Below are 14920 nucleotides of genomic sequence, written 5' to 3'. Positions count from 1 at the left end.
CCAAAAGTCGTCCTTAATTTTTGTCAATGAATAATTGATAAAGCCTTAATGAGTAAATTGGAAAATTACGGAATACAATCTATAAATTGAAATTATGATAGGCCTTTAAATTGAACTATTCAAAGTATTTATAAAATAAGCCTTAACATGTAGTGGTTGTGATGAAGTGAATTTACTGTACTGTTTTAAAGCACTGCATCATATCTCTTGTTTAAATAATCCTTGTCTCCAAAGTGAAGTTAGTGGTAGTTTATATAGCTGTTTGAATGGAAACTTAAAATTCTATACCTTATAATAAAGGTATTATGTTACTTCCCACCTCTAAAAACTGAAGTAGACAGACAAAATACACTGAGAGATAATATGTAAGAAGAAAGCCAGTTCTTCGAGTTGTAAGAGAAGGTTTTATTACCAGTGCTATTTACATAGAAATAATACAGCCTTGCCCCCACCCCCCCGCCCCTTAAATGTGCACAAATGCGCACACACACACACACACACTCACACATGCGAAGCATACACACATCCTCAAGTGTTCAGGCACACACACACACACACACACACACACACACACACACACACACACACACACACACACACACACACACACACACACACACACACACACACCTCTTGTATCCAAGGATGTCTCAGAACACCAGAAATAAGACACATTCTTTCTAGATCTTATACAATGTCCAAAGGAAATCAAATCAAAACAATATTCAAGTAGAGCTAACTCATTGTGGACAAACAGCATTACACGTGTTTATGGGATGTTTCGTAATGAGTAATATCAGCTAACATGGGCTGGGTGCCATCTTTCAATAGCAGTATTAAAAGGGAAGATGAAAATATTGTATTGGCTTTTCAAATCGGAGCCCTAATGACACTTGGCCTTGAAAGTACAGAATTATCTTCTGACATTATTTTCAAAAAAGAGAGAGAGAGAGAACTTGCAGCACAATATGCACACATCCAGACTCTGCTGTTTGGAAGTGGATGTTTGATTTTGTGTGTCTTACAAACTTGGCCACTAGATGGCGATGAGAGCCTCGGAGCAGACTGGTAATGTCACAGATGTAGTCTGCCCCCTCTTTTGTTTTCTCCCTTTAGAGGAAGGAGACCTCAGCTGTTGAAGGAGATTCTCCATTATGGGTTCAATGTTCTTTTGAAAATCATTTCCATTAAAACATGTTTTTTAAAAGGGAGAGTAACAAAAGGAAGGTCAGGTGAAGCAGTGCTCGGAGCAGAACTATCAGGGCCGCCTGGATGGGTGTGAGATTTGTGTGTCTGTGCGCGTGTGTGTGTATGTCTGTATAATTGTGTCCGTGTTTTGAATAATGTTAAAGACATCCTTCTTTTAAGCTATGATCAAGAACACTTTTTGTGCATTAAAAGAGGTATAGCTGAGTTGTGTGGAAAATGTCAATGCCAGAGGTTTTGTGTGTCTGTGTATGTGTGCATGTGTGTGTGTACAGTATCTCTCAAGCAGCACCTTTTGATTAGACATATTGTCTTACAGAAAAGGAAATTTAAAATGAGCAACGTTTTGAGTAAACATATCGTGTCTTGATTGCCACATATGTATTTGTATATGAGGATTAAAGCATGTATTGAACCTGGTCCTTTGTCTTTTTAATATTGAGGGTAGAGCGGCAGCTTAGAAATAAAGACAGGTGTAGAGCGACAGAACGGAAAAACCTACACTGCAAGGTTGTTTAAAGATGTGGTGAGAAATGAAGACAACTAAAGATGTCCCCTTTGGTATTTCTCTCTAATGTGTTCCTAGAGCATTAGAAGATACCTTCGTTAACATTAAGGGGAAGGCGAGAAGCATTTTGCTGGGTAGAATCACAACGTTTTTTTAATAGCTCAAGTCCAGTAATCCAGGAAGGGATATGCTTTGGAGTGTCTACTGGGCAGCAAATATTATTTTTTTCCGATAAGCTATCCCATTCTCGGATTCTTTTCCATGTCCATCACTTCGTCAACTGTCAAAATCTGTCCGTGATTTTAACAAGTCTTTTCATTCTGCAATGTGGGGATTCTTCCCCCATTGTTCATCTCCTGAATTAACTAGGCTGACATTCAGCCCAGGAATAGTCCCAGTGGTTCGTCCTCTACCAGGCTGTGGTTTCTCCCATCTCCTGGCCTTGGTGGGACATAGGGGCGCTGTAGCTGGAGTTACTGGCCAATGAGAAAGGAGGACTGGGGCCGCCACCATATGCTTCCCCCGGGACAGGCTGCATGGAGCTCGGTAAACCCGGCTCCGGACTTGGAGTTTCCGCATGGGAGATCATGTCCGTGAACCTTTGGTCATCTGAAGGGTGGTGGCCTGATCCCTCCATGGCTCCGGGCCCAGAGCCCAGGATGTAGGGGGACTCGGCTGGAGACTGAGCTTGTGAAGACGGAGGACCGTGGGGGAAGAAGTCGTAATTAGTCCCTGGTCCGTAATAGTCACCTTGATATTCTGTGGAGGAAGAATACCCAGAATTAGACTTTCCATCAATGATTTTAAATACACTGTACATAGACAACATTCACAGTTCCCCAGAGCAGTGTTTAGTTTTACACACAGCTCCACACCTACCTAAGTGGTGAAATTGATCATGTCCAATTTCCAACCAACCGGTCTCCAACAGCCTCATTTGAGTGTATAAACAACTCCACACCTCTCCACCTCAGTTCTCTCGCCTTTTACACACTGCATTCATCTCTCTCACTCATTCAGCTCGCAGCCATGCGTGCACCTCGATAGATTCCCCGGCTGAAACTTCTGGATTTGGATGAGGAACTCCAAAATGAGATTCCAGCCTCCCTGCAGCCCTGCCAGGTCTTGTCAGGTACATCTCTTTGTCATGTCTGATGCAGCTTCCAGCAACATCCCTTCCCTCTACCTCGCTGGGCTTTGGCTATTTCCTGAGCTGCAAAGATCACTACCCCTTTATTACAAGCATACAATCCAGCTATGGCTGCAACTAATATCATTGACTAATGTGATGCTTATTTTCCTGATTTTTCAATAAAGTTTCAAGTGTATTGATGCCATCTAGAGTTTATTTATTTATATAGCATATATTTTTTTCATACAAACCACAGAAAACAAGCAAATACTCTCACTTGAAAAGCTGCAGCCAGAGATTATTTACTATTTTTGCTTGAAAAACAGTTGATTTATTTTCTGTCAGTCTCTCTAATCAATTAACTGTTTAGACTGTTTTTCCATCCAATAATGTTCTCCCTTTTAATTACACCTCGCTCCACAGTTTTAACCACTTCCCGCTGCCTCCAGCATTGCAGCGACGGCACCTCTTTAGTTCGTGCTCCCAGCTTGAGATTGTGCCACTGCTGTGTTTTATTCACACGGTTGGATCATCTATAGCTTTCCACACGAGTTCAATCAATCATCATCGTGACAGACTCGCCCCATTCTATTTTTTTTTATTTGGATGTCAGTTGCTCTGCATCACGAGGCAAAATCAGCAAATCCCTTCGACGGTAAGATAATTCATTAATGCCCAGAAATGCACAGACACAAAGCACAAAGCAATATGTCTTCTGTAAATGATTCCAAACCTATGTGACACTTTGTGAATTCACTCAAGAGCACAAATACAGGCAAAGTCAGGGGACCACCAAAGTCAGTAGGCATTCACTTCAAAGAGCCGCAGCACAAAAAGAAACGCCTTTAATACAAGACACATTAATGACTGAATACATTCGCAGAAAATCTCCAGCAGACACTTGGATTTACACACGTTTCTGGCAAACCTGGGACACTGACTGACATGTTTATGCCTCTGAGAGACGTCTGCACAAGTTTGGTCCCCAACAGGAATCTTCACGTTCATTCTACCAGGGAGACATTTTCACACATTATTTATGAACTGAGAGATACAATACATCCCGGAGCCTTGATATGGACAAGGTTAAAGGGTCAGTTCACCCAAATACATATGGTATCTAACCATGCAGATTGTTATGTATTCTTGCGTACTTCATTTCCACAAACAACTTGTGGACTTTTCCCAGTGAGAGGCCTCACTGGGAAAAGTCTTCACTGGGACTATTTTATCAGCCGTTCCGATATAAACTGCTCACTTGATGTTGTGCAGAGCAGCATCAATGACGATGTTTCTCAAAAGACATCATGTTGCTGTAGGATTGAATGTAAGTTTATCAAATTAATTTGTCCACACCTGGACAAATTAATCCAAAAGCTGTAGATGTCTGAAATTGGGTGAACTGTCTTCTTTGTGGTTTCCCAACAAATGAATCCAATCCTGAGTGTCAAGCCACTTTGAGATCCATGCATCCTGACTACATTTCAACATAACCAAGCAACAACTGGGTTCCACCACTGCTTATTATTATTTAACATTTTGGGTTTATTTGCTTTTTTTGCCTAGATTTAGATGAGAAGATTGATTCCACTCTCTCAGCTCTACAACCAGTAGCCTGTTTGCTTAGCTTAGACCAGAAACATGGGGACACAGCTAACAAGTCCCTAACCAAGGGTATAGCAAAATATGCCTACCAGCACATCTAAAGCTCATTAAAGCTCATTAATTAACATGTTATATCTCATTTGTTTAATCCGTACGAACTCCTGCCATCGCCGTGAGGTTGCCAGGCAACCAGTGGAAGCTCCAGAGAGTTGCTGCACCCGGCCAAGAAATAGTCCGGCGCATAATTCCAGTGAAAACTACGAAATGTTGCACATTTACGTTTCTGCACGGATTAAGCAAACAAGATATAACTTGTTTATCTGTGGACTTTAAAGAAGCTGTTGTCTTCCCCTCCCCCGTTTCCTATTTGTGTGCTAAGCTAAGCCAATTCAATCCTGGCAATAGTCTTATATATATATGGAACAAATATGAGTGTGATATCGATCCTGTCATCTAATTCTTGGCAAGAAAGTGAATAATTGTGTTTCCTTGAATATTTCCTTTAATCCTACACCAGGGACTGATATCTACATATTTAGATGAAATCTGGCGACCACAATCATCCTGAAAACGCAGCCAGAGTCTCACAGCAACGGAATAGGACTCAACAATCTTGTGATGTACTGCTGAAGCTTTCCTGGGTTGTTGATCAGAAAACATACAGCCAAAACCCTTTACACAGGATCCATCAACTGCACACCGTCGCATCCCTGAACCATTACAAACCTCCATCTGCCTCCTGCGGCCCACAACTTCCATATTCTCCAAATTTCCATCCCACTCTGCTCCAAATTCCCTCACTTACTGCATTCAGATTCAAAACCACTTTGAACTGAGATCGATGGCAGACTTTTTCCCTGTGCCCCAGATGTTGCACTAGGATTTCTTCACCCCACGCCATATGCTCTTCTCACTCCTATTTCAGACTTAGCAGGCGAAATCGGGAACTAACAGGTTACAAATTGAGAAATAGAATATATTGCCCAATTATAGCACGTGCATTTATTTGCTTTTGCACATTGCTTTTGGTGATTATCAAGAGAAACAATAAGAGGTGACATGACTTTCACAAACAAGCTAATTATTTGATCTCACAAACAGGCCCCTGTTGGTTTTTGCCGACCTTGAGAATACACAACAAGCCTGTGTTGTGGACTGCCTGTGTGTGTGCGTGTGTGTGTGGCTCTGCAAACTATAATTACACTCACACATGCAGATGCACCACACCACACAGAGGCATCCCTCCCTCTCAGCAGCGGCAGAGGAACATAAGGAAGCAGCGAGCTCAGATAAAGGCGCAGACTGGCCTGTGCTGCTGCGGCACAAAAGGGTGTGAAAAGCAACGTGCGAAGAAAGCAAGATAGATGAGAATGGGGGATGAAGGTTTTGTCCTCTGTTTTCCCCTCCCACTCCCCGCGTTGAAGCCTTGACGGCTCCAGTTTATTGTATCCACGATGCAGGGGCCCTTCAGGTAGATGTGCAGGAGCTGCATAAAAACCACCGGCTCCTAACACACAACAAGCTGACATACATTTCCACCAGTATAACGTGGGGCTGCTGCTGCTATTGTCTGAAAATTATTATATTTTTTGTCCAGGTGACCAACAGATGCTTAAATACCTTTTTTTTTCAAATGGTTGTTTACAAACGTTTCTTTTAAAAGAACATTGATTTGAAGGTTTCATTCCACCCACTGGAGATCAAACTGTATTCTGGCATGTTACACATGTTAGAAAAGAACTAGAGAGCAAAGAAAAATCGTGAAAATGTTCTGTGGAACTAACGTTTCATCGGTTTTCCAAGGAGAGCTGGCTCTGTGTGTCAGGTCAAGGCTGCACATTGTCCTTAATTTGCAATAATCCAGTCAGTGAATGACAGTGAACTCCACGTGTTTTCATCAGACCTGAGCCTGACAAGAGTGAATGCTATTTCATTATTAGCTTTATTGCTAAAGCGGATACAGCTATTTATAGTTCACACATTGTTTTAAAAAGCGTTGAGGTTTTTATGTAGAATAAAAAGCATATTTTGACAAGAATACATATCTATTTACCCCCCATTATCTTTTCTTCAAAACAATAAGAAATTAAAATTCTGCTGAATCGACTCTAATCTGCTACTTTCCTTGAAAGATAGCTTCTTTTCTACCTGAATGATTTGTTGAGGGCATGGCGGCTTTATTTTCATGGAGGAAGTTATCTATTTTTTTCAAGCACCGAGTTATATTCAAGCGGTGCAAAAGGCAAAGGGTTAGAAGACACAGGCTTCATCTTGATCAAAACTTAGAGGACCATGCCGCACGGCCCGGGAATCAAATCTCACAATACTGAGTCGTCTTTTCTATTTCCAGAGTTTTCTATTTGCTGTTTTCGAGGCTCTCCATTCTGAAAGCGTGAAGATAAATATATATTATACAACACTGAAGTATATGCGACCCATACTGCAGCACTGACTGAAATACATTTGTCCCCTTCAAGCGTTTATCCACCCCGGGTGTGACAGTTAAGCAGGTTTTATGGTTATTATTATTTTGAGCCTTCAGAATTAAAAAAACTCTTTTGATCAGTTAACGTACGTTTGTTATTTTCTCTAGGAACATTTTGAACAGTGCCCAGGGTTAGAGTCAAATTAAGAGTTCTGATCATATTATTGAGTAAGATGAAAAGATTACAGAAAATAATGTGACCCTCAGTGTCCAGATAAACTTCACTGAGGTTCTGTAGTGCAGCGTACACACAGTACAGAACAACCTTTAAGCAATCTCCTTGCAGCCTGATAAAATACCTATAGCCTTGGTGGTGCTGCTGAAGGTTGCTTTTCACCTGCACTATCATATATTTGGAGTGAGACTAAAACCAGGATATGGATTATTTGTTCTTGCATTTGCTGAATAAAATAATTTCCCCATACGGCACATGAATATTGCAAGAATCTAGAGTCATGTGTACTGAAAGATATAGGACATACAGGCCCATGCAGAAAATGTGCATTAACTGGCACTTTGTGTGTTATCACAAGCTTCATTTCTTACCTCCATAGTAACCATAGGCCCCAGGTCCCAAAATGTCTGCATCCTCCAGCCTGCCTCCCAGGGGCCTCATCCTCCTCGGGCCCCTGAAAAAGGCGTGCCGCCGTGCGCCCAGAGCACTCAGCTGCTTCATTCGTCGCTCTTTGGATCTTCTGTTCTGGAACCAAACCTGCATCAGACCACACACACATACGCACACACAGTTAATCAGCTGATCTCATCATTTTCAAAAAGGGTTTGAGGTTGAACTGCAGCCTTCACAGATCACTTTCCCTTTTGTCTCGGCTCTGTCCCTCAGTGCTCCAGCAATCAGTCAAACCTTCTCCTACGTCATGCCAACTGTGAAAACCACGTCGTCTGGGAGAGTCAGACTTTGACACAATCGCTACAAGATGCACTCTGTTGCATCGTGTAACAAAAAAAAAAAAAATGCCCGAGGCACGACTGACGAAACTTAATTTGAATCCTGATCATTTTTAGGTAATTTCACTGATATTTAATTTCATGCTCACAGTTACAGAGTTTGTGTAGAATTCAAATCAGACGTGAAAAGCTGTTTATGAAGTCAGGTTTTGTTTTCTTTTGTCGATAGGTTCAAGCCTGGAAAGTTCGTCAAAAGGGCCCTAATTAAAAAAACGAACAAACCATTTGTACTAAGACAAGAGGTTTCTGCTTCTTACCAAACATGATCCACATTCTCTGACATGGCTGTTGTTGTTTTCAACTGTATTTACTGTATGATAGCCAGCACAGCCTCTGTTTGATATTTGGTGTTATTTCCTGGACATCAATGTTAAAATGGCTTTTTCTTTTTTAAAACAACCGACTTTTAATGCTGAAAATCATTCCATAAGAATCCATTTAGACCAAATGTAAAATGAAAACGTTTTCAATGCCAAGTCAGAATCACACAGATCAGATCAGTATTGGCACACAATGAATGGAAACACCAGAAGCTTTATGTGCCTCTAATTCACTCAGGTGGAAGAAGCTTTTTGTGTGTTAAAATGAGAAATGTTTACACAATATTACAAATTAAAAAAGACCAAGTCAGATATAGGGGGAGAGCATCAAAAAAGCCCCATTTTGACTTTAACTTTCCACCTAAGATACAACTTAACATGACACTTGTCAGACAAAAACCACACTTTCTGCTACACTCAGTCATGAAAGTGTTTTCCTGTTGCAAAAATAAGCTGAACAGCTAAATAATACAAATGCACCCCAACAGACAACCCAATGCACCTCAGCACAAGTTAAAATAAACAGTCAAAGCCATAAATCAGAGTCTAAAAAGCTTATCACCAGCGTTAAATAAGCTGTCTTTGAAGAGGAACAAAGGGGGGATTTCAAAAGTGCAAAACTACACGCCATATGGAAGAATGTCTGCATTATAAGCACATAACACATCTTGTTTCGCCTTTTGCATCACTGCTGCATAATGATGTATGTTCACACCAGCGAGGCTATACCAGAGGCAGAATCCCACTGTGCTGCAGATTAACAAAAACACACACACACACACAAAAAAAAACACCTAAAACCACTTAGGCTGTGCTCTATGTGCTCCAGCGGCAAAGGCGACACCTGCTTATTGAGAACAATCGTCTAACTGTAGGGTACATTTTTATGGAAATGCTCTCGCTCCCCTCGAGAGAGCGTTGCTTAGGGATTACATCCACATGCTGGAGAAGCAGCGTGGCTCACAGGGCTCCCCGCGTTGAGAGCAATGGTATTTAACACACAGTGAACGAGGAGGAGGATGACGAAACACAGCCTCCATTTTGGCTCCAAGCAACACAGCAACACTCAGGGGTGGGGACCATGGACAGAGGGATGGACTGCCTGCCTGCCTGCCTGCCTGCCTGCCTGCCCGACTGACTGCTGACTGCCTGATTGATTGATTGATTGACTGATTGATTGATTGATTAATTGCTTGATCTATTGGCTCAGCTCTGTTGGTGCACACACACAAACAGAGACACACAACAACTTGCAGTATGATGATACAGATGAGGCGCTGGAGAGGCCCCGGTCTGCTCTAATAAGCAGTGGGAGCAGGCTGTAAGTGAGTAAGAGCAGAGAGGTGGGAAAGGGGAGGGTGGTATGTAAATCTGTGAAATCAGCGATAATTACAGTGAGTGCACAAAAAGCCACATCACAGTTGGCAGAGATGGTGCTAATCATCCTGACACATTCTGCACCCAGACACCAAGTGTGTGTGAGTGTGTCAGGATGAAACGACAGACAGAGCGGGATAGAGGTCCAAAACAGTGTGCGATTGTGTTATACTGCAAAGCGGGTTTGTTTGTTGGGGTGGTGGGGCTTCCAATTGCCTTTGGCAAAAACAAAACTAACCTTTCACTAATTTCATGGCCGTGGAACACGAATGATCCCTGAAATAAACTGCTGTCTGCACAAAATAAATGACAGACCTAAAAAAAAAACATGGTATTTATTATATCCATGCATCAGTAAATTGGATTACTGGATCTTAATTTCAGAGAATAAATTGACGCCTGCAGGTATGGATACAGCAACGTGGAAATTGAAGGCGAATGGGAGTTTTAATTTTAGGAATATGGAAATAACAGAGTGTGAGTAATCAATTTTTTTAAAGCTCTATATTAAATTAAAATGTGCAGCTCTGTAAGAATTACTATTAAAGTTATAAAAACACATAAATGTATTTATAACCCCCCCCACACACACACACACACACACACAATCTGCATTTCTGTGATAACAAGCATGGGTTTGTTATATGGACAGGAATATATAATATCAAGTTTGCACATTTGTGTATTTTGCTATTGTGAAATGACAAAACATATTCAAATGAAAAAGGTCAAATGTATTGTCATCTGTGTAACTGTGTATTGTAATGTATTTCGTACTTGAGCTCATTCCAGCAAATGGAACAAACAGCAGCTCGCACACAGCAGCTTAAACGTGGATCTATATCCTTTCTCTCAGACAACATCATGTTTTGACGTTTCTCCAGCAGATAATGGGGCCTTCAATTAAACGATGGAGTAGAATTAATGAGTAATTCCACTGATTTATAATCCTTCAATTCTCTCTAATTTGTCTTTGTCCTCCCTCACTGCCAAACACGCACGGAGACACAGACGCACGGCCGGTGTCTTACCTGGATCACCCGCATGTTCAGTCCCGTCTCCTGGGCCAGCTGCTCCCGGATGTGTCGGGTCGGCTTCGGCGTGGCGACGAACGCGGCCTTTAACGTTTCCAGCTGCTTGGCCTTGATGGTGGTCCGGGGCCCCCGCCGCTTGGTCCCCGAGTTCTGCTCCTCGTTCTCAATATTGTTCGTTTCCTTATCTGAGGACGTTGAATTGTCCGTCTCTTTTATGTCCTCCTGAGTTGGGTCCTGCAGATCCGGCGATAAACTCCTGTCTGTGCACGACGACACTGGAGGAGGGGGAACAAACAAGAGGAAGGTCACGATCCGAAACTGCGAGGGAGGGGTTCTGCTTTTATCAGGCCTGGACATGCACGCATGCTATACTGGAAATATGCATCCAAAATAATAACAAGTAAAAGGCAATTAAATCATATTTTAGCAAATTTTCCATGCAAATATTTTCTTACGTCTCTTTCTTTCTCTGTTTTTATGCACTTGTTATTTGCAGGTGTTGCAAGCAGCACAAATTAAACCGAGCATGAAATATATTGTTTCTCACTAAATGCAAATAATTTTTACACATGTGTGCACAAGACGTGAGCGAGACGTGGCCTGCGTGGCGCCGGGAGGGCGCACGGTGTGGAGTGGGGCTGATGTCCTCATGAGCTCTCTGAATAAAAGACAGAAAACTGAAGGGGCTGCACGCACACAGACACACGGCCACAGCAGCATGCTCGTCCCCAGCGGACCCTGACGTACAATAACAGAGAGCCATTGTCCTGTGGAGGTAAATATTGAAACCATTCATCTGACAAGGTTGTTGTGACATGGTCTCCACGGGCCCACTGGAAACGCTCCACAAAAACAAAATCTTTACAGTGCGTTTGGAGCCTCCACACTTGTCTCCCTTTTGTTCCCTCCAAGGCCGATTGCCATTTTATTTGTCAGGTGCGTAATATTTATCCTCTCGGTGCGCTCATGTTAAACACACAGCGTGGACACAATGAGGATTTTTTTTTTTTTTTGAGGAGATATACGAACAAACACACACATCTCGTGGCTTCCTTATCGCGTTGATTACCTGAGTTCAGGTTGACTTCTTTGATGGCCCCGGAGCTCACATAGTCTTCTTTGCACACGAACTTGTTTTCGTCTATCACGTAGAGTTCCTCCCCCGTGGACAGCTGCTTGTTACACACCATGCAGGTGAAGCAGTTCAGGTGAAACACTTTGTTGCGCGCTTTACGCACCAAGTCGTTTGGCGAGATTCCCTGCAGACAGCCCGCGCACTTTGTGCCAAACCGCCTGGATAAAAAGGATACAAAATAATGTCAAATATATATATATATAAATGTATGTTTATATCTTTTAAAGAATAATTGCATGATTTGGTTTAGGCACACACACATAACAGAAGCGCACAGAGAACATTGCAGAGAATACTCAAGCTCGTGTTTTACCATCGTGTAATAGTTAATATCCAAATTCTAAAAAAATAAAACGTTATGTCCATATATATAACATATATTGAAATCAGTGATCAACTGATGTAAGGCATTATTAACAACATCATTGTTTGGTTGGAATATACTGTAGCTAAATAATGCCTGTAATCGGGCCAATATATATCACATTCTGATCATGTTATAATTCCTACTTAAACAATAATAATAATAATAATAATAATAATAATAATAATAATAATAATAATAATAATAACAATAATAATAGCAATGTAACATGATTATACATTAAACACAACAGCAAGCAGAAGCATGTCTACGATATAATTTCTATGTAACTGACTGACAGTATAAATAGTGGCTGCTGGATCGTTTAAAAATACACGTCAGATTTTCCTTTATAAGAAATAAAGACTCATAACTCTGATGGAGGTGCTCTGACAATAACCCCACGCAAAACGTATTAGTGACAATCAACACATTGTGGCCCAGGAATATATTATGGGATTAAGCGCGAGTGGGAGCATTTTAGCGTGGAAATCTTCTCTTAATCCATATTCACCCGCTTAAATACCGGGTGGGAGGACTCATCAATTCGATACACAAATAGCCCCCCCCCCCCCCCCCCCCCCAAATAAATAAATGGGAGTTAGTGTAAAAGAGAGAGAGAGAGAGAGAGAGAGAGAGAGAGAGAGAGAGAGAGAGAGAGAGAGAGTGAGGGAGATTTGATTGCTGTTTACAGTTATTTATCTCCTGCTCTGATGCTTCATTCTCAATATTAGCAGTTCTTGGGGCTCACACACTGGGCCTGCTGTACCTGAGGTTGTGAATATGGGTGGGTGGGTGGATGGGGGGGATGTTGGTGGGGATGCTTAAGCCTTTGGGTGAAAGCAAGCACTCCTTTTGTTTTAACACTAATGTAGCCTTGTCTCCCCATTTGCAATGGTATCGTTTCGCCTCCCCCCTCCCTTTCACATGCACGGCCGAGCCTCCCCCGGCGAAAGGCCACAACTCTACTTACACAACAAATGGACACATTAGGGTGATTACTGTTTCGCCTGGCTAATGGTCGGGCCATTTAAAAAAAAAAAAAATCCAGTCGCTTGATGGGACCTGCGGTAATATGACGGCCGGGGCCGCGCGGGGCCAATAATGGGCCCGTCCCGACAAAGGCTCGCGTGCCTCACATGTCATTAGACAATTTGGGGTGAAAATAAGTGACGCGTGCACAAATGAAAATGATGCAAAGAGAGAGCGACGGGACAAACAAGAGCTTCACTTATCACTCAATTACCTGAAACACTTTTTGAGGGACTGTGGAAGCGGTTAATAGACTAATGGCTGTTTGGAAAAAAAGTGTTGTCATGGAGCTGGAAAATAGATAAAAATGCTCAACACTGAGTGCACGTGGATGTGGAGTGAAATTCAATTTTAGGTGTCTTGTTTATTGCAAAGGGCCCCATTAAAAGGCCACGAGGTCCATGATAAAACCAACATTTCATTCTAGAAAAAAATTAAAATCCCACTTTTTAAAATAAATGTTAAAGTTAGATTTATGTATTATTGTTATATATTAATTCCACAGGCAACTTGTTTGATTTAGTCCTAACGCAAGTTAATAACAGTGGCCTAAACAGTTTGAACCCATGGCTTCATATTTTTGACCCCTGTGCTCACAGAATTTTGAGCTTGATGACATAATATTATTATTGTTTTCATTTTACAGTTATTTTATATTCTTCATCTATTTAATTCATCAATATAGCATCCATCGCTCGGACATTATGGCGCGTATTGTTGTGAAAACAGGAGCCAGAGCTGGATTCTGAGCAGCTCTTGTGTCCAGACCCTGCGTGTTTACCTGAAAAAGTCCGTTTTGCAATAGAGCTTCCCGTCCCTGGAGAAGCACTTCTCCGTCAGGTTGCAGTTGCAGTCGCAGCACTGGACGCACTTGGCGTGCCAGGCTCTGTCCAGCACGTTGAGGAGGAACCGGTCCAGGATGGGCCGTTCGCAGCCGGCACAGTGGACCATCATGTCTCCGGCCTGCAGGACGCCGAGTGCCGACCTTCCCACACGGACTGCGCTGCTCGGACTGAGGCAAGCCGGGTCACCGCGGAACAACGTCTTGGCTCCGGGAGGTGCGCTGTCAGGCGAAAACTGTAGGAAGCTCCAGGTGAAAAGGCAGCGGAGTGACAGTCCCTGGAGCCGCTGTAGTCCTGGTCCTGTTGGGCTGCTGTCCTGGCACTTGTCACAATCCACAATCCAGAGGAGAGGAGCGGAGCTTTCAGCCGCGCCAGCTGAGGGAGTGCGTAATGGGCAGAGCGGGCATGTTTTCTCACGAGCACACAGTTAAAACACCATTAATCAAACGTGTTTATTTGTAAAACTACATCCCCTGCTCGTGCTTTGTTTGGGCTCCAGTCATTTCCTTCGGGCTCACCTCACGTCGCCACTTTCGCATCCCTGTGCCTGGGTTATCACGAGGTTCTGCCAGCCGCTGCGCGCAGCCCGCGCCCAGATTGGATGACGCCCTTGTTAATTCCCGTGCAGCGGAGCCAATCAGAGCGCAGTTGTCATGGTTACACGTTTATAGCTGTAGCCTCGGAGCGGACCTGAATCTCACGGCGTGCAGAAATACCACGGCCGTGGAAGCGTAGTGTTTCTAGTGGCCCTTCCAAAGGCCAGCGTGCATGTGGAAGGTTTCACGAAGGGGTCGTGGAGACATCACTGGGGGGAATATGTCAGCTGCAGGGGAGGTGGTGCAACACAACAACCTCTGTGCAACATCTGGGCGCACTTTTACCTGGAAAGGCCAAAACAAGGGGTTGATGAAGGT

The 14920-nt window shown here is 42.8% G+C and overlaps 1 protein-coding gene across 1 annotated transcript; it reads right to left on the bottom strand.

The window, feature by feature from the left end:
- Positions 1-391: 391 nt before the first annotated feature.
- lhx5 (LIM homeobox 5) lies at positions 392-14701 on the bottom strand. Its single transcript, XM_034603040.1, has 5 exons — positions 13946-14701; positions 11703-11926; positions 10631-10908; positions 7483-7648; positions 392-2473 (listed from the first exon to the last, which is right to left on the bottom strand). The coding sequence occupies exons 1-5, from the start codon at positions 14116-14118 to the stop codon at positions 2124-2126; spliced, it is 1191 nt and encodes a 396-aa protein (XP_034458931.1). The 5' UTR covers positions 14119-14701; the 3' UTR covers positions 392-2123.
- Between the last annotated feature and the right edge of the window lie 219 nt (positions 14702-14920).

The sequence above is a fragment of the Hippoglossus hippoglossus genome, chromosome 12 (assembly GCF_009819705.1).
Source record: "Hippoglossus hippoglossus isolate fHipHip1 chromosome 12, fHipHip1.pri, whole genome shotgun sequence".
Taxonomy (NCBI): Eukaryota; Metazoa; Chordata; class Actinopteri; order Pleuronectiformes; family Pleuronectidae; genus Hippoglossus; species Hippoglossus hippoglossus.
The sequence above is the reverse complement of the archived record's forward strand: the minus strand, read 5'-3'. Positions and strand labels throughout refer to the sequence as shown.

Coding starts and splice junctions, on each gene's coding strand:
- lhx5 (XM_034603040.1), bottom strand. CDS start 14,118: ATGATGGTCCACTGTGCCGGCTGCGAACGGCCCATCCTGGACCGGTTC. Junction 10,909..11,702: donor AGAAGTCAACCTGAACTCAG/GTAATCAACGCG, acceptor CCCCTCCTCCAG/TGTCGTCGTGCACAGACAGG. Junction 2,474..7,482: donor GGCCTATGGTTACTATGGAG/GTAAGAAATGAA, acceptor CTTCCTCCACAG/AATATCAAGGTGACTATTAC.